The following is a 20677-nucleotide window of genomic DNA, read 5'->3' on the forward strand; positions in this document are numbered from 1 at the left end:
GACCTCTGTCTGAATCAGACAGAGGTCAAACTAAAGAGACCATCAATTCTGTATAGAAGGAGAAAGGAACAGAGAAGGACTACTAAAACACTGAGAAAAAAAAAAAGTTAAAAAATGGCAGTAAGTACATACTCATCAATAGCTACTTTAAACGTCAATGGACTAAATGCTCCAATTAAAAGGCATAGGGTGGCTGATTGGATAAAACAACAAGACCCATATATATGCTGCATACAAGAGATACACTTCAGACCTAAAGACACTCACAAACTGAAAGTGAAGGGATGGAAAAAGATACTCCACGCAAGGGCAATGAAAAGAAAGCTGCGGTAGCAGTACTCATATCAGACAAAATAGACTTTAAAACAAAAACTGTAAAAAGAGACAAAGAAGGGCATTACATAATGATCAAGGGAACAATCCAACAAGAGGATATAACACTTGTAAATATCTACGCACCCAATGTAGGTGCACCTAAATATATAAAGCTATTATTAACAGACATAAAAAGAGAAATAGACAGTAACACAATAATAGTAGGGGACTTTAACACTCCACTTACACCAATGGATAGATCATCCAAACAGAAGATCAATAAGGAAACATTGGCCTTAAATGACACACTAGAACAGATGGTCCTAGTAGATATATACAGGGCATTCCATCCAAAAACCGAAGAATACACGTTCTTTTCAAATGCACATGGAACATTCTCCAGGATTGATCACATATTAGGCCACAAAACAAGTCTCCATAAATTTCAGAAGATGGAAATAATACCAAGCATCTTTTCTGACCACAACGGTATGAAACTAGAAATCAACTATAGGAAGAAAATCAGAAAAGCCACAAATACATGAAGATTAAACAAAATGCTACTGAACAACGACTGGGTCAACAAAGAAATCAAAGAAGAAATCAAAAAATACCTGGAGACATATGAAAATGAAAATATGACATGCCAGAATTTATGGGATACAGCAAAGGCGGTTCTAAGAGGGAAATTTATAGCAATACAGGCCTATCTCAACAAACAAAAAAAATCTCAAATAAACAATCTGACAATGCATCTAAAGGAACTGGAAAAAGAAGAACAAACAAAGCCCAAAATCAGTAGAAGAAGGGAAATAATAAAAACCAGAGCAGAAATAAATGAAAGAGACTAAAAAAAACAATAGAAAAAATTAATAAAACCAAGAGCTGGTTCTTTGAAAAGATAAAAAAAATTGACAAACCTTTATAGCTAGACTCACCAAGAAAAAAAGAGAGAAGGCACAAATAAGTAAAACCAGAAATGAAAGAGGAGAAATTACAACAGACACCTCAGAAATACAAAAGATTATAAGAGAATACTATGAAAAGCTATATGCCAACCAATTTGACAATCTGGAAGAAATGGATAAATTCTTAGAATCACACAACCTTCCAAAACTGGATCAAGAAGAAGTAGAGAATTTGAATAGACCAATCACCAGTAAGGAGATCGAAACAGTAATCAAAAACCTCCCCAAAAATAAAAGGCCAGGACCAGACGGCTTCCCTGGTGAATTCTACCAAACATTCAAAGAAGACTTAATACCTATCCTTCTCAAACTCCTCCAAAAAATTGAGGAGAGGGGGAAGCTCCCTAACTCATTCTACGAAGCCGACATTACCCTGATACCAAAACCAGACAAGGACAACACAAAAAAAGAAAATTACCGGCCAATATCACTGATGAACATCGATGCGAAAATCCTCAACAAAATACTAGCAAATCGCATACAACAATACATTAAAAAGATTATACACCATGATCAAGAGGGATTTATTCCAGGTATGCAGGGATGGTTCAACATTCGCAAATCAATCAACGTAATACACCACATTAATAAAATGAAGAATAAAAATCACACGATCATCTCAATAGATGCAGAGAAAGCATTTGACAAGATATAGCATCCACTTATGATAAAAACTCTGAATAAAATGGGTATAGAAGGAAAGTACCACAACATAATAAAGGCCATATATGAGAAACCCACAGCTAATATCATCCTCAATGGGGAAAAACTGAAAACCATCCCTCTAAAACAGGAACCAGACAAGGATGCCCACTGTCACCACTCCTATTTAACATAGTACTGGAAGTCCTAGCCAGAGCAAGCAGGAAAGAAAAAGAAATAAAAGGGATCCAAATTGGAAAGGAAGAAGTGAAACTGTCACTATTTGCTGATGACATGATTTTATATATAGAAAACCCTGAAGAATCCACCAGAAAACTTTTAGAAGTAATAAATGAATACGGTAAAGTTGCAGGATACAAAATCAACATACAAAAATCAGTTGCATTTCTGTACACTAACAACGAAGTAGCAGAAAAAGAAATTAAGAATTCAATCCCATTTACAATTGCAACAAAAAGAATAAAATACCTAGGAATAAACTTAACCAAAGAGGTGAAAGATCTGTACACCAAAAACTATAAAACATTGCTGAAAGAAATTGAAGAAGACACAAAGAAATGGAAAGACATTCCGTGCTCTTGGATTGGAAGAATTAACATAGTTAAGATGTCCATACTTCCTAAAGCCATCTATAGATTCAATGTAATCCCTCTCAAAGTTCCAACAACATTTTTCACAGAAATAGAACAAAGAATCCTAAAATTTATATGGAACAACAAAAGACCCTGAATAGCTAAAGGAATCCTGAGAAAAAAGAACAAAGCTGGAGATATCACACTCCCTGATTTCAAAATATACTACAAAGCTATAGTAACCAAAACAGCATGGTACTGGCACAAAAACAGACACACAGATCAATGGAATAGAACTGAAAGCCCAGAAATAAACCCACACGTCTATGGACAGCTCATCTTCGACAAAGGAGCCAAGAACATACAATGGAGAAAAGAAAGTCTCTTCAACAAATGGTGTTGGGAAAACTGGATAGCCACATGCAAAAAAATGAAAGTAGACCCTTACCTTACACCATACACAAAAATTAACTCCAAATGGATTAAAGACTTGAATGTAAGACCTGAAACTATGAAACTTCTAGAAGAAAACATAGGCAGTACGCTCTTTGACATCGGTCTTAGCAACATATTTTCAAGCACCATGTCTGACCAGGCAAGAGAAACAATAGAAAAAATAAACAAATGGGACTACATCAAACTAAAAAGCTTCTGCACAGCAAAGGAAACCACCAACAAAACGAAAAGACAACCTAACAATTGGGAGAAGATATTTGCAAACCATACATCTGATAAGGGCTTAATCTCCAAAATACATAAAGAACTCATGCATCTCAACAACAAAAAAACTAACAACCCAATTAAAACATTGGCAAAAGACCTGAACAGACATTTCTCCAAAGAAGATATACAGATGGCCAACAGACACATGAAAAGATGTTCAAAATCATTAACTATCAAGGAAATGCAAATCAAAACTACAATGAGATATCACCTCACGCCCATCAGAATGGCTATAATTAATAAGACAGGAAACAACATGTGTTGGAGAGGATGTGGAGAGAAGGGAACTCTCATTCACTGCTGGTGGGAGTGCAAACTGGTGCAGCCACTATGGAAAACAGTATGGAGATTCCTCAAATAATTGGGGATAGAACTACCATACGATCCAGCTATTTCACAGCTAGGTATTTATCCAAAGAACTTGAAAACACCAATGTGTAAAGATACATGCACCCCTGTGTTCATTGCAGCGTTATTCACAATAGCCAAGACTTGGAAGCAACTTAAGTGCCCATCAAGGGACGAATGGATAATGAAGATGTGGTATATATACACAATGGAATACCACTCAGCCATAAGAAACGATGAAATCCAGCCATTTGTGACAACGTGGATGGACATTGAGGGTATTATGCAAAGTGAAATAAGTCAGAGGGAGAAGGTCAAATACCGTATGATTTCCTTCATTAAGTAGTAGATAATAACAACAATAAACAAACACATAGAGACAGAGATTGGATTTTGGTGGTTACCAGAGGGGAAGGGGGGAGGGAGGAGGGCGAAAGGGATAATTTGGCACATGTGTGTGGTGATGGGTTGTAATTAGTATTTGGGTGGTAAACATGATGTAATCTCTGCAGAAATAGAAGTACAATGATGTACACCTGAAATTTATACAATGTTATAAACCAATGTTACTGCAATAAACAAAAAATTAAAAAATAAAAATAAATAAATAAATAAAATAAAGAGTTTTACCAGTGCTAAATATATTCACAGAATATTATGGTTCTTGCATGACAAACCAGTCTTCCTTCTCTAAAACATAATCATATTTTTTAAATGACACAACCATAGCGTTGCCTCACGGCTTCCAAACACACATCTACCCTCAATTAAAAAGCAGAAATTCCACATTAGTCTGTGCTATGTCACTTAAAATAGAAGTATACCACTTCTTTTTATTTTCTAAAGCTTCTTCAATCACTTTGTCTAAATGGTTCAGGGACAACGTCACAGGTAGCCCACTATTGTGTTAGCCTCTACTGACACCTCCTAGGCACGAACAATCAGAACATTCAATAACTACTTGATTGACTGACTGATTAAGATCATAGATAACAGTTAAAGCATTCCTTATGAGACTATTTGTGAGAAAAGCTGCTCGCTATTTGAGTCAATGTAATGAAAATTCAGGAAGGGGGCTCTGCACTCAATGACAATGACACTTAACTCCACTAGGGAAGGAAAATATGTAGCCAAGTAAGTGCACTGAGGTTTTATGGAAGAGATGAATATGTGCATGGAGGCGGGGGAGGGAGAGAGCCCAATTCTATCTGTTGTGGGGAAAGGGGTTATCTGGGAAAGCTTCTTAGAAGAATGGGGATCAAGGATCGTGTATGAGGATTTATTTTCAAGATTTTAAATTGAGGAACAAATCAATCTGAAACAAAACCATAAAGAAATTTTAACAGAAAATCTAACCTAACCATTACAGATTGATATTTCAAAAACAGATCGCAAGGTGCCAGCCCAGTTGCATAGTGGTTAAGTGCACGCACTCCGTTTCAGCGCCCCGGAGTTCACAGGTTCAGATCCCCGGTGCAGACCTACGCACCGCTCATCAAGCCGTGCTGTGGCGGCATCCCATATACAAAACAGAGGAAGATGGGCACAGATGTTAGCTCAGGGCTAATCTTCCTCAGCAAAAAGAAGAAGATTGGCAATGGATGTTAGCTCAGGGCTGATCTTCCTTGCCAAAAAAAAAAAAACCAGGTCCCATGAGATCAACTTTTCAGAGAAACACACAGGTTCTTAAGATAACTACATATTTTGAGTAAATATATGCTAAAATGTATACTCCTGTTCACTGTTCCTAAATAAGTATGTATTTCTGCTTTGTGCACTGTTCTTTCAATAATATTAAGGTGAATTCTATTCACTGAAAATAGTAACAGTGTGGGTCTAAGTATTCATATTAATTTTTTTAATTCCTATCATTTAAGCTGAATGTTTCAGTTTGGAAAAAGTGAATACAGAAATAAGAACTATAAATTTCAATAGTCACAAATTTCATAACTGTTCTTATTGCTCGAAAAAACCTTTTTACCTGATTAAGGACCTTCTGCAGGTGTGGAGTCCCCATCCGATCAGCAATATGTCTGTACGCCGGGTGCGAGAGAAAAAATTTCCTTTCTGCCAACATGGCAGCTTTAATGTCCTTCTTCCCATCTATGTCCTTCTGGCTTCTGTTTACCACCCCCACGTAACCTGAAACAAAACACACACCTATAGAATTTGGGACACTTTTTGTCACTTATTCTAGAGAGATTTCAAGGCTCTCAAAGAGGCTAAATAAGAAAGGCAAAGTTATTTTAAGGCCTGAAGAATGGGTCCCTTTATAAAACACAATTTGAGACATCAGTATTTAACAAACACTGGCTGATTTGGCTAATGATAATTTTTAGCATTAACACAATAATGTCTTTTGCCCTTAAAAGCTCTGTGCATTTTAATAGAATATGTCCCTCAGCAGTTTTGTCATATAGTGGACAAGTAAATAAGTCAGACTTAAAACAGAACAGTATATATTTATGTAGCCTATGATGAATATTTTTACCCTCCCTTTAAACCCCTTCCTTTTCCTGTTTTCTTATTCCTTTATTTTAAGGAATAGTTGTCCCTCTGGATCATTTTTAATACATCATTTGGGAACATTGTGCCATTCCATAAAAGTATAACTAATCATAAATCCATTCCTCACAACTGTGGAGGCATTAAAACCAAGCCTCCCATTGGTTTCCCAACTGTTTCTCGCCCACATCATCCAAGGAAGTCCTGTACAGGACAAAGTACATTACCCCTGCGAAGAGGCAGCAGCTTGTTCTCCAGAACCTCCCTGGCATCCGTTCCTTCATCCATAAGATCCAGTTTGGTGATGACTCCAATGGTTCTTAGACCTGCATCACAAACAAACCCAACATCACACAATTTGCAGAAGACGAACGTATCTTAGAGACATGTGTGTCTCCACGCCAAAAGGACCATATATCCTGGTCCTTTTCCCATTCCTCTCTGTCTTACTCTGTTTTTTAATCCACTGCTATCCCAGTCTGGTGAATTTCAATGGGATGAGGTGGAGAGTTGCAAAATCACCCATCCATAAGATAACTTTCTAATCAAGAGAGAAAAAACAAATAGCTGTATCACCAAAATATTTTTAAATTTATGAGTTTATTTTTGTACCATGCATGCATGGAAATTATACATTTAAATCTTCCTCCCATGTACTGCACGCAATACAGATATTTTAAATTTTCTATGTATTTCATTATTAAAAACAAACAAATAGGCTACACATGGGCCAATGATGACAGCATGTCATAAACCAAGCTTATTATTGATCCAGCTCTGAGCACTTGATGTCAAAAAAATTAAACAAAGAAAATTAGGTATAGGATAGTGTCATCACCAAAAATAAACTTGCACGTCTCACAGCATTCAGTGTTTCTTAGAAAAGGAAATGTGACTTAATGGAAAGAAGACTGAACTAGGAATTCTGAGGCTGAGATTCTAGTCTCAAGGCAAGTCACTTAACTCTCTGGGTCTCAGTTTTCCTCATCTGTGAAATAAAGAGTTGGAAACTATGATCTCCAAGGTTCCTTTCAGTAATAGAATAATGTAAAAACATAGACATTTTATGTAGCATATAAGATACAATGTATTTGTCCTCTGCTTCTGTCATTAGATAAAATGAACAATATTTGTCTAGTGATTCATATTTTTCAGTGCATTTCTTTGGACTTCCAATTAAACATGGTTAATGGAGCACAAGCCTTTATCTTTTACCTGAAACCACTCTAAAATAATAATGGCTAATATTTATTAAGCAAGCTATGGTTTTAAATGCTTTACATGTCTTAAATTATTTAATTCTAAAAAGTACTCCAACTACTATTTTTGTAAGATGAGGAAACTAAGGAAGAGAGATTAAATAATTTTCCCAAGGTCATACAGGAGGTTGGTCCAGGCAGTCTAGTTCCAGAGTCCTTGCTTTTAACCAATATACTGCTACTCACAGTAAAAAGAATTTAAAAAATAAAAAAGGCTTAAAACCAAGAAGGTCAAAGACAATGGGAGAGGACTGCAGAAAAATTTTGAAATTGGAAATCAAGCAGGACGACTGCTAACTCACTTAACAGACCAAAGAAAGAGGAAACTTCTTCCAAGAAAGCCAACAATAGGAGAAGCCCAGAAGCTGGATAATTTCTAGCACAGCATCCTAGAAATGTTCAAGACGTGGGGGACAAATAGCTCTGAAAATAATGGAGAGTGGTGTGGTAGGTGAAGCTGAAAATAGAAGCACTGGATGCAGGCAGTCATATTTCCATGGATAACATAGCTAGGAGCTTCCCTGGTTCATCCCGGCAGGAGAGTACAGGTTTACTTTCTGGAAAGATTGAACTAGAGAAAACTCTGAACTCATGGGCACCTGGCCCAGTTTTGGGGGATCAAGTATTAAAAGAGGATGATTCTCTAATGCGAGACCAAAACAAGTAAATATTATAAAATAGAACTTGGAGAAAACAAAGATAATGCAAAACAGAGAAGAAAACTGCATTATTTTTATTAGTATCCTCAGAGAGAAAGGAGAGATCATTGCATTCATGGAACAAAAACAGAATGTCACAAAAGGAAACATTCAAACAAACAAACAAAAAGAATTCTCAATAATTAAAAATATGAGAGCAGAGATAAAAATGTTAGTAGAATGGCTGGAATACAAAGTTAGGAACCCTTCCAGAAAACAAAAGAAAAAGAAGTAAATAATAGGAAAGGAAAAACTTTTTTAAAACTAGAGAAGTCATCCAGAAGATCCAATATCTGAATAATTGGCATTCCAAAAAGAGAGAGAAGATCAAAAAGAAATAGTTGGGGAGTGAGGGCATACTATTCAAGAAAACGTCCTATAAGTGAAAGATGAATTTATGGATTGAATGAACCCATGAAGTGCCTAACACAACAGGAAAAACACACACACATACACACACTATGGCATATCAGTATAAGATTTCAAAACACTGGGAACAAATAAAATATCCTAAAAAGCTCCCAGAAAAGTTAAAAAATAAAGTCATAAAAAAAGCTTTGGGAATCATTACAGCATCAGTCTGCCCAGCTGCAAACTGGAAACTAAAAACCAATAGAGCAATGTATTCTAAATTCTGAGGGAAAAATAATTTCTCTCCTAGAATTCTAAACTCGCAGTAAATATGACAGCAGAAAAAGATATACTCAGTCAGACCTGCACAATCTCAAAATATTTTACCTTCCTCTCTTTTTTTTTTTTTGGAAACTACTAAAGGATGTGTTCCACCAAATGCAGACGAAAACTAACAAAGACGACGACAGGAGATCCAGGAAGCAGGGAATTCACTATAACCAAGAAAAGAAGGGAATTTTCAGGATGATATAGATCCCAGTTTGAGGCCAGGTGAGCAATGAATATCTATTGGAATGAGGGGACACAGATTCCCAAAGAGATGTCTTCCCCCACCAAGAAAAGAAAATGAAAATGATAGAATACCTAATGCCTAATATTTTTGAAGGTACTAAGAGATTTACACATCTGTAGGAGAGGTTGGGAAGGCATTAGTGATAGATACATAGAAGACTATCCAAACAAACAAAAAGAGAGACAACTGTCAACCTCAAAGAAGACAGTATTAGGCCAGAAAGAAAATGTAACCATAATTTACTACATGGCTCAGCTGTGAATCATATTTTCAGAATCATAAATATTCATTTAGCAAAATATGAGGGTATAATTATATTAGTAGAATGGGGGGCTAAGTGTATATATGTATGTGTAAGTATATGTGGGTATGGGAGAGGGAATATAAGCCAGCTAAATCCTTCTCCTTCACAGTAGGAAGTCAAAAGAGAATATCTAAAAATAAAAAATCAAGACAGATTATACAGAAATATGGAGGTAAGTACCAAAAGAAAGCTAAAAGAGTTGAAAGTGGTAGCCTCTGGAAAGCAGTAATCAAGAGTCGGGAGGAGCGGGCAAGGGACTGAGTTTTTATTAAAAGCCTTTAGGACTGATTTTTTCTTAAAGCTATGTACCTTTATAACATTAATAAAAATAAAAGTTGAATTTTAGAAGTATCTTCTTTACTATTCCCTTATTTCTGAAAAGGCAGAGGAGTCTATGCCTAGTGGTGTACCAGAAATGGCAAAGGAAATAATTTTCTTTTTCACATTTAGTTACACAAATAGGCAGGTTAAAATAATCAATGAAGTCCTGCTGGCTGACTCGAGATCTACACTGATAGAGCTCAAAAAGCCATTGCCAAAGAACAGATTCAAAGACAGCATGTTTTAAAAGCACTCCACCGGGAATCTAAAGACTCAGCTAAAAATAATAACAAGAGACCATTTATTGAGTCTGATTATGTGCCAGCCTCATCTAGGACTCAAACAACAACTCTATGACATAGGTACTATTATTTTCTCAATTACACAGATGAGGAAAGTGCGACTTGGAGAGGGAAGAACACACTTTCCTAAAGGCTCACAGCCTGTAGGGTGTGGAATCCAAGCAACCTAATTCCATTTTTAATCACTATATTTTTCTGCCTCCTAATTCTTAGCTAGATTCTACAAGTGATGAGCTGTGTTATTTGGCAAGTTAGTTACATCATCTGGACCTGTTTGTAGAACTAAAAGTTTAACTAGATGTCTCTTTCAAGTCGAGATTTCTGGGAAGAAGAACAACTTCCAGATTTAGAAGAGTTTATGTACAATAAGAAGTAAAGAGTAATTTAATAAAATTCTTGCCCTTCAATTAAAAGGAAAATAAAAATAATAAATTAAGAGCTAACAAATAATGTCTGATATTGTGTTTCAATCAAGTTACTCTTCAGTAAAGAATAGCCACAGTGAGGAGTGCGGACAAGTTCTGATGAAGACCTTGAAAAGACACAAAAGGCATTTCAAAAATCTGATTCTTAGATAGAATAGAGGCTAAGAGCACTGACTCAAGGATCAGGCTGTTTGGGTTCAAGTCCCACCGTGCCCCTTATTAGCTCCAAGACATTCGCAAGCACTGCTTGTCAAGCCATGCTGTGGCAGCGCCCCATGTAAAAATAAAAGTGGAGGAAGATGGGCACGGATGTTAGCCCAGGGCCACTGTTCCTCAGCAAAAAGAGGAGGATTGGCAGATGTTAGCTCAGGGTTGATCTTCCTCACAAAAAAAAAAAAAAAAAAAAAGACATTCATTTCCTCATCAGGTGTAACCACATCAATAGAGTAACCAAACATCACAGTTTACATTTGATGGCTGGGATAATTATCAGTAACATTCCCTTTAACTCTCAAAAGACTTCCTGTTTGAAGAACAAGTTATATGTTCACTCTAACTTATCATAAAATGAGGAAAATAACAAACCTATGTTTTAATATTAAAAACAGAACTTTTGGCTTCCAGTCCAGCAAGTAAGGAGCTTGGAAGCTGCCACTGTGTCCTAACAACAAGTAAAAAGCTGAACAAACTGAAAAATCAACAACCCTTCTTAGATTCATCAGAGAAGTGAGGTCACAGGGCAAACCGTTGCCCCCAAAATTTGGAGAGACAGACAGGTGAATATAGCGAATCACAACCCACAAGCAGAAAACTCCACGGGAACCAGCGTCTGGTGGTTTAGTTTAGGAAAACCTAAACTGTAATTGAGGAACTGCTGGAAGCTTAGTGTGGATGGTCTGAGAGTTAAAAACTCCAGAGGAACTCAGTCATAGAGAGTATCCATACTTTTGTGAGTTTTGCCTCCAGGAGCTTGACCAGGTTCTCACAGCGAATATTTGAGAAAAATCCCCTCATGCTTCCAGCAGGGGGAAAAAACAAACAACCTGATTAAAACATGGGTGAAAGACCTGAACAGACACCTCACCAAAGAAGATACATAGATGGCAACTATGTATATGAAAAGATGCCATCACGTTATTAGGAAATTGCAAATTATACAACAGTGAGACATCACTACACACCTATTAGAACGCCCAAACTCCAAAACACTGACAACACCAAATGCTAGTGTGGGTGTGGAGCGACAGGAGCTCTCATTCATTGCTGGTAGCAACACAAAATGGCATAGCCACTTTGTAAGATAGTTTGGCAGTTTCTTACAAAACTAAACATACTCTTACCATGTGAGTAATCACACTCTTCAGTATTTACCCAAAGGAGTTGAAAACCTATCCACAAAAAAACTTGCACACAGATGTTTATAGCAGCTTTACTTATAATTGCCAAAACTTGAAAGTAACCAAGATGTCCTTCAGGAGGTGAATGGATAAATGAACTGTGGTACATCCAAACAATGGAATATTATTCAGTGATAAAAGGAAATGAGCTATCAAGCTATGAAAAAGACATGGAGGAATTTTAAATGCATATTACTAAGTGAAAGAAGCCAATCTGAAGAGGCTATATAGTATAGGATTCCACCTATATGACATTCTGGAAAAGTCACAACTATGAAGACAGTAAAAAGATCACTGGTTGCCAGGGGTTAGGGGAGGCAGGGATGAAAAGGACTTTTAGGGAAGCGAAAACTATTCTGTATAACATTACAATGGTGGATACATGTCAGCATACATTTGTCAAAATTCACAGAATGTACACCACCAAGGGTGAACTCTAATGTAAACTACAGGGACTCTGAGTGATAAAGATGTGTCGATGTAGGTTCATCAATTGTAACAAATGTACCACTCTGGTATAGGATGTTAATAGTTAAGGAGGTTGTACATGTATAGGAACAGGACGTATATGGGAACCCTCTGTACTTTCCACTCAATTTTTGTGAACCTGAAACTGCTCAAAGAAATAAAGTCTATTAATTAAAGACAATTAAATAACATAACACATGTAAAGTACTTGGTACATAAAAACCACTCAACAAATGAAAGCTAGGATCTTGCCAGCTTTCTTTCTCACCACTACTCCCACTCACTCCAATCCTAAATTCAAGCCACACACAACGAGTTGCAGATCTCCATGTGACCACGCATTCTTGCCTCTTCACTTGATAATGCTATCCCCCTCAGCTCCAAATATCCTTCCCTTCTCTTTTTTTCTTGGCCAACTCCTACCCATCCTTCAAAATACCTTTCAGGCCTGTCCTACAGGTCTTGAGTCAGGCTCCCACAAGTGTAAGTCTGGAGCCTTTCTCTGTGCCCTCAAAGCTCTCTGTGTACACTGAAATAATAGTTCTTATATGACACTAGGGATCTGCTTATTTGTCTATATCACCCACTGGGTCATGATCTCTTCAAGAATAAGGACTACATCTAATCTAATATTCCAAGCAATTCATATAGGTGCCAAACACAGAGTAGGGACTCAATAAATGTTTATTTATTAAATGAATAAATGAATGAAAAAATAAGCATATTTATTTTTCTTAGGTTCAGACAAGAATTTAAATACAAATTCCAGAAAAGAAATATGATACCATTCTACCATGTTACCTAGATTTGTTGTCAGCACAGTGATTTTCCTATAAGAACACTGCCATTTCTTCCATTTATATATGCAACTAAATTGTAAGTAGTGTGTTGTTTCATCTCATTAAGAAATGGGACAAAACTAAGCCACGAACCACATTAGCAGTTGCCAGAAGAGTAATCTGGAACACTGTGTACACTGAAACAACAGCAGTGAAAAACAAAATCAGCAAAGAGTTAGTGTAAACATGTATACAGCAAAATTAAAAACAGACATAGGAAATTAGATGTCCTTCAGTTAATGTATTTTTTTTGTTTTGGATTTTGGTGGGATTTGGGGAGAGTTTGAAGTAAATGTTATTCTTTCTGTTTGGCAAAAATTATGGAATATTTTATTTCTGAAAGCAATCAGTGATGAATGGGAATAGTTTCATCTTTTTTTCCTATAAGTTTTCCATGAACATTATTTTCTTGTTACTTCCAACAATTCCAAATAACACGGTTTTCTTTTTCAAAGTCATCAGGTAATATTACTACATGTGATACTAAGTAAAATATTAAGTAAATAATTGAAAGCATAAAAATTACTGTTGCTGTGGGAGCAGAGACTCTCTCTTGCTCACCAATATATGTCCAGACTCTAGCAAAGTACTTGAAAGATTTAATATTTGTGGAAGGAAGGGAGAGGAGAAAGAAAGGGCAAAGGGAAAAAGGAGATAAGGGAGGGAAAGAAAGAAGAATTACTCGAAAGATAAGAAAATTTAGGTATAGAGTAGTTCTTTCATGAGAATTTGTACTCCAAAATAGACTAAGGCATGAAGAAACAAAAGAAAAGAATCCATATATACTTAAATCTTTCTGCTTTTTGTCCTCCTAAATCCATTTTCTTCCTGTTCCTTGATACACAACTTAACTATATTTCCAAATATCCCTTCCAATTGAGTTACAATCTCCCTTATAATCTGCCTGTGACTGAGTTCTAACCAGTGCAATGTGAACAGAAGCGATAGGTACCATTTCTAGGCTTGGTCTGTATAACTTCCCACACGTGCTCCTGCCTGCTCTTTCACCTTCCTCTTGCTGGATCTAACCATAATAAGTCCCTAAGTCTCTAAGGGTGACAAATGGAAGTATCTAGATATCTGAACATCATAGAGAAGAAACACCACACTACCCTGAAAATCCACCCAGGATGGGCATTTCTACTGTTTGTACCATTACATGTTTCAGTCTACTTATTACTGTACATTAGTGCAAACAGTGGTACTTTGGAGAAGAGAGCTGCCACAATGAAAACCTGGCTTAACGAGATCAAGTAGCTAGGAAACAAATATTGTGAGTTGGAAAGATGAAGATTCATGTTATGCAATAGCTGTATATTTTGTAAACCTGCCTCATGGGATAACTCGTTAGGCAGACTAAGTGCCTACTGAAATGAGAAGCTGTCGGAAAGAGCTAGAAGGTTAATTTTCCTTGATTGTTCCTTGCTGCTTAAAACAAGGTATTTAAGAAATAGATGAGTTCACACAACAAATTTATCATTTTGCAATCAGAAATAGAACATAGAGAGAAGCCAGAAATTTGGGTCTTTTAATGGTTGAAAAAGCCAACTGTTCTTGTAAGTCAAACAATAGAAGAATAGACTGAAAAGGCTCTGAGCAACAAAAGTCCACTAAAAATTTTCAGTTAAGCAAAGGAGCTCAGTAATTTCTGTTTCTGGCTATGAAAGAGTAACAGAGTTCAGACATACCTTTCTGTTGTAAAATGCTAGATAACTGATAAAATATATAAAACAATTGTTTTCAGACATGAAACAACATGTAGCACAGGACTATGATATCTGAGAGAAGAGAAACAAAGTAAGTCATACAATTACCCAATTTCTGCTTGGAGGTAACTTCTGGACTACAGTGTAAAGAGGAAAAATCCTTAGGATTTTTATCCAAAGAGACCCCAGCAGGCCTGCTTAGTTGAGGAGACACAGATTGGATTTCAAGGAGGCCAAGGCAGCTAGAATTTACAGGATAGTGTACCAGGTAAAAGGGAGCTATGCATAGGAAGAGCGCTAGAAATGGACACAGGGGTCCCCTTGAGTCTCTGAATGCATACAGGCCTAAGATAAAACTCCACATGGCTGGGCAAAAAACAACTTCCAGGGAGCTCTAAACCAAACAATTCCCAGAGCTCACACAGGGCTGGAAATCATTTAAGTTCTTGCCAGGTAGAATGCAGAGACCTTGTTGAATTAGAGACACCAGAAGGGTCAAACTTCAGTAAAGGTTACTACAGATCCACTCTTTGAAAAAAAAAAAAACTAAAAATGAGTTTCAAAAAATCAACTTATCCACAAGTAATGCAACTATCTGCTAAAACAAAATCCAACACATTTTTAAAGAATACAATAAAACTCAGCACTCAACAAAGTAAAATTCAAAATATCTATATTCAAACAAAAATCACTAGATACACAAAGAAGAAGGAAATGTGACCACAATCAGGAAAAAAAATCAGTCAAAAGAATCTCACTTAGAAACAACGGAATTCACTGATAACATTAAAACAGCTATTATAAATATGCACAAAATGTTCAAGGATATAAAAGAAAATATGAATGATGAAATAAAAAGAATAATAGTTGAAAAATATAGTTGATGAAAACTATAAACTCATAGATCCAAGAAGCTCAAAGAATATCAACCACCCAAAGAAAACCACACCAAGGCACACTGCCGTTAAACTGCTGAATACCAGTAATAAAAAAAAATCATAAAAGTAGAGGGGAAAAAAACAAGACAGACAAACATAAGAATAACTGAAAGAAAAAAAGAATTGTCATCTAAAATTCTATACCAGTGAAGAAAATATCTTTAAAAAATAAAGGCAAAATGATGACTTTTTCAGACAAACAAAAGATGAGATAATCTGTTCCCAGAAGACCTGCACTACCAGAAATGTTAAAGGAAGTCCTTCAAGCTGAAAGAAAATAATATAAGATGGAAACTCAGTTCTACACAAAGGGATAAAAATCTCTGGAAACGGTTAATGTAAGGGTAATGCAAGATAGTTCTTTCTCGTTTTTAATATCTTTAAAAGATAATTGACTATTTAAAGCAAAAATAATGGTCATTTATATGGGTGTCATTTATAACATATGTAGAAGACAGAACATGTTTTATATGTAGAAAGGTTTATAACATATATAGACGACAAACAGCAAGATGATAGACAAATCCAACTACAGTCATGCACTGCATAGTGACATTTCAGTCAACAACAGATAGCATATATGACAGTGGTCCCATAAGATTAGTACCATATGGCATAAACATGTAGTAGATTATACCATCTAGGTTTGTGTAAGTATGCTCTATGATGTTTGCACAACAACGAAATTGCCTAATGACACATTTCTCAGAAAATATCCCCATCTTTACGAGACACATGACTCTATATTGATAATTATATTAAATGCAAATAGCCTAAATAGCACAATTAAAAGGCAGAGAGTGGCAATAAAAAGGGTATGGAAGGAAAGTACCTCAACATAATAAAGGCCATATATGACAAACCCACATCATGCTTAATGGTGAAACACTGAAAGCCATCTCTCTGAGAACAGAAACAAGACAAGGGTGCCACTCTCACTACTCCTATTCAACATAGTACTGGAGGTTTTGGTGGCCAGAGCAATTAGGCAAGAAAAAGAAATAAAAGGAATCCAAATTGGAAAGGAAGAAATGAAACTCTCACTGTCTGAAGAGGACATGATTCTATATATAGAAAACCCTAAAGAATCCATCAGAAAACTATTAGAAATAATCAACAACTACAGCAAAGTTGTAGGGTATGAAATCAACTTACAAAAATCAGTTGCATTTCTATACACCAATAACGAACTAGCAGAAAGAGAAGTCAAGAAGAAAATCCCATTTACAATTGCAACAAAAAGAATAAAACATCAGGAATAAATTTAACCAAAGAGGTGAAAGACCTATACACTGAAAAATATAAGACATTATTGAAAGAAATTGAAGAAGACACAAAGAAATGGAAAGGTATTCCATGCTCATGGATTGGAAGAAGAAACATAGTTAAAATGTCCATACTACCTAACGCAATCTACAGATTCAATGCAATCCCAATCAGAATCCTAATGACATTCTTCATGGAAATAGAACAAAGAATCCTGAAATTTATATGGAACAACGAAAGACCTCAAATAGCCAAAGCCATCCTGAGAAAAAAGAACAAAGCTGGAGGTATCACACTCCCTGATTTCAAAATATACTACAAAGCTATAGTAACCAAAACAGCATGGTACTGGCACAAAAACAGACACACAGATCAATGGAACAGACTTGAGAGCCCAGAAATAAAACCACACATCTACGGACAATTAATCTTCGACAAAGGAGCCAAGAACATACAATGGAGAAAGGAAAGTCTCTTCAATAAATGGTGTTGGGAAAACTGGACAGCCATAGGCAAAAAAAAATTAAAGTAGACCATTACTTTACCATACACAAAAATTAACTCAAAATGAATTAAAGACTTGAATGTAAGACCTGAAACCATGAAACTTCCAGAAGAAAACACAGGCAGTACGCTCTCCGACATCAGTCTTAGCAACATATTTCAAGTACCACGTCTGACCAGGCAAGGGAAACAATAGAAAAAATAAACAAACGGGACTACATAAAACTAAAAAGCCTCTGCACAGCAAAGGAAACCATCAACAAAGTGAAAAGACAACCTAACAATTGGGAGAAGATATTTGCAAACCATATATCTGATAAGGGGTTAATATCCAAAATATATAAGGAACTCATACATCTCAACAACAAAAAAATTAACAACCCAATTAAAAAATTGGCAAAAGACCTGAACAGACATTTCTCCAAAGAAGATATACAGATGGCCAACAGGCACATGAAAAGATGTTCAACACCATTAACTATCAGGGAATGCAAATCAAAACTACAATGAGATATCACCTCACTCCCATCAGAATGCCTATAATTAACAAGATAAGAAACAACAAGTGTTGGAGAGGATGTGGAGAGAAGGGAACTCTCATACACTGCTGATGGGAGTGCAAACTGGTGCAGCCACTATGGAAAATAGTATGGTTATTCCTCAAAAAATTAAGAAGAGAACTACCATATGATCCAGCTATTCCAGTGCTGGGTGTTTATCCAAAGAACATGAAAACATGCATGTGTAAAGATACATGCACCCCTGTGTTCATTGCAGCATTATTCACAATAGCCAAGACTTGCAAGCAACCTAAGTGCCCATCAAGGGACAAATGGATGAAGAAGATGTGGTATATATACACAATGGAATACTACTCAGCCGTAAGAAGTGGTGAAATCCAGCCATTTGTGACAACATGGATGGACATTGAGGGTATTATTATGCTAAGCAAAATAAGTCAGAATGAGAAGGTCAAATGCCGTATGATCTCACTCATAAGTAGAAGATAAAAACAACAACAACTAAACACATACAGACAGAGATTGGATTGGTGGTTACCAGATGGGAAGCAGGGAGGGAGGAGGGCAAAAGGGATGATTTGGCGCATGTGTGTAGTCATGGTTTATAATTAGTCTTTGGGTGGTGAACACGATGTAATCTATGCAGAAACAGAAGTATAATGATGTACACCTGAAATTTATATAATGTTATAAACCAATGTTACCACAATAAAAATAAAATAAAATAAAAGACATGGTGAAAGAATATTTAAAAAGTAAGTTATGGGCTGAGAGAAAATATTTGCATTACATGACAAAAGATTTGCATCAGAATATATTTTTTAAAACCTCATAACTTAATATTAAGAAAACAAACCATTTAAAATAGGCAGAGATTTGACAGACACTTCACAAAAGAAAATCTACGAATGGCCTGTAAAGACACGAAATGATGCTCAGTATCATTAGTCATCAGGGGAACGCAAATCAATTCACAGACATTACAATGACTAAAATTAAAATAAAACTAACAATACTGAGTGTTGGTGAGCATGTGAAGCAACTAAAACACTCACATATTACTTCTGGGAAAAAAAATTGTTCTTTGGAGAAAAGCTTAGTGGTTTCTTAAAAATATTAAACATACACTTACCCACCGATTCTACTCGTAGATATTTTCCCAAGTGACATGAAAACACATGAACATACAAAACTTAGAGACAAATATTTACAGCAGCTTGCAACCTGAAAAAACTAAAGTTCCACCAACAGATAAATGGATCCACAAAATGTGGCATATCCAGACAATGAAATACTTTCTACCAATTTAAAAAAATGAATTACTGAAACATACAGCGGCATGGATGAATCTCAAAAACATTATGCTGAGCAAAAGAAGCCAGGCACCAAGAGTACTTATTGTATGATTCCACTTTATATGAAACTCTAGAAAAGACAAATCTAATTTATAGTGACAAAAAGCAGATCAGTGGTTTCCTGGAGCCAGGACTGGGGGACCACAGTGGGACTGACTGGAAAGGAACACAGGGGAACGAACCTTTACGAGTGATGGAAATGTCCTTTATCTTGGTCGGGGTGGTAGTCGCATGAGCATATATATTTGTCAAAACTCATCAAACTTTACACTTAAAATTCATACCTCCCTACCCAAGCCTATTGTCTCAGGTAGCCTCAAGGTAACCATAATAAGATGAAAGAGAGAAACGAGGGGTGGGGGAAGAGTATTGGTGGCAAGGAAACAAAGAAATAAAACATATTTAAGACCTATGTCTTAGAAATGCTTTGGGTACAGTTACTTGTACAAGGAATTAACCACAAGCAGACAGTAAAGCTTACAAAGTTTTTTAAGAAATTGTATTCCCAAAGAAACAAAAAGCCTAGCCTGAAAAAGCCTTTGATAGTTTGTCTTAAAACAATCTTGATGGCCCAAGTTTTTACAAGCAGAAAGCAGGTACATCTCCCCCGAAGGTCATAATCCCCCATTTCCACTTCAGATACGTCTTAGTGGATAATGGACAAGGAAGAAACTCCCAGAAGGTGGAGCCCTGGGAAAACAATGGGCAACAGACAAGGGAGTTCCTCCCAGAAAACACATGTAGGATTTAATCAAGAAACTTCTTTCACTGCCACGGTAGGAAGTCTTCACAATGCCTGCCCAGTAGGATTCCATCACTGCTGTGGACCTGGGACTGTTATTTATTCCCCACTCCTACTTTTCTCATCCAGGACTTTGTATTGCAGACAATAACTAACAATGCTCCACACACAGCCCTCAGCAATCTATTTGGAATCCTGAACAGATACCTCAGACTGCTGACTGTTGACCACAGAATGTTCTAGCCCAGAACACCATCCAAGGACTCTGTCGGCAACTGCATGGAAACTCTTTTAACTGGAGTTCTAGCTGATTAACTTGGGACTAGTTAACACCACCGTATCTCTCTCGTTTAATGCCACCCTGCACTGCTAAACTAAATCCAAGCTCCTCTGGTCATCTGTCCTTTTCTGAACAGGAATTCCTCCAACAGCAAAAGTTTCCACTAAGTGAGTCGCCTCTGCTGGGACCTAATAGGGACCATGATGAGCATTATACAGACCACTATAGACACCATTACCAGAAACTGTGGTTTACACACACACACTCGCACAGGTAATACAACTGCTTTTTGAAAGGCTGTCTCTGGCTCTGTGTATCATAATGGGTTATAAA

The 20677-nt window shown here is 36.5% G+C and overlaps 1 protein-coding gene across 1 annotated transcript in view; it reads right to left on the reverse strand.

Moving 5' to 3' along the window:
• The window catches only part of DNM3 (dynamin 3), a 523181-nt gene that overhangs the window by 342165 nt on the left and 160339 nt on the right, over positions 1 to 20677 (reverse strand). The window contains exons 5-6 of the mRNA XM_058540062.1: positions 6322 to 6420; positions 5571 to 5731 (exon numbers count right to left, since the gene is read on the reverse strand). Coding sequence (XP_058396045.1) covers positions 5571 to 5731; positions 6322 to 6420 — 260 coding nt within the window. The remainder of the gene's footprint in view (positions 1 to 5570; positions 5732 to 6321; positions 6421 to 20677) is intronic.

This window comes from Diceros bicornis, chromosome 4, assembly GCF_020826845.1.
Source record: "Diceros bicornis minor isolate mBicDic1 chromosome 4, mDicBic1.mat.cur, whole genome shotgun sequence".
Lineage (NCBI taxonomy): Eukaryota > Metazoa > Chordata > Mammalia > Perissodactyla > Rhinocerotidae > Diceros > Diceros bicornis.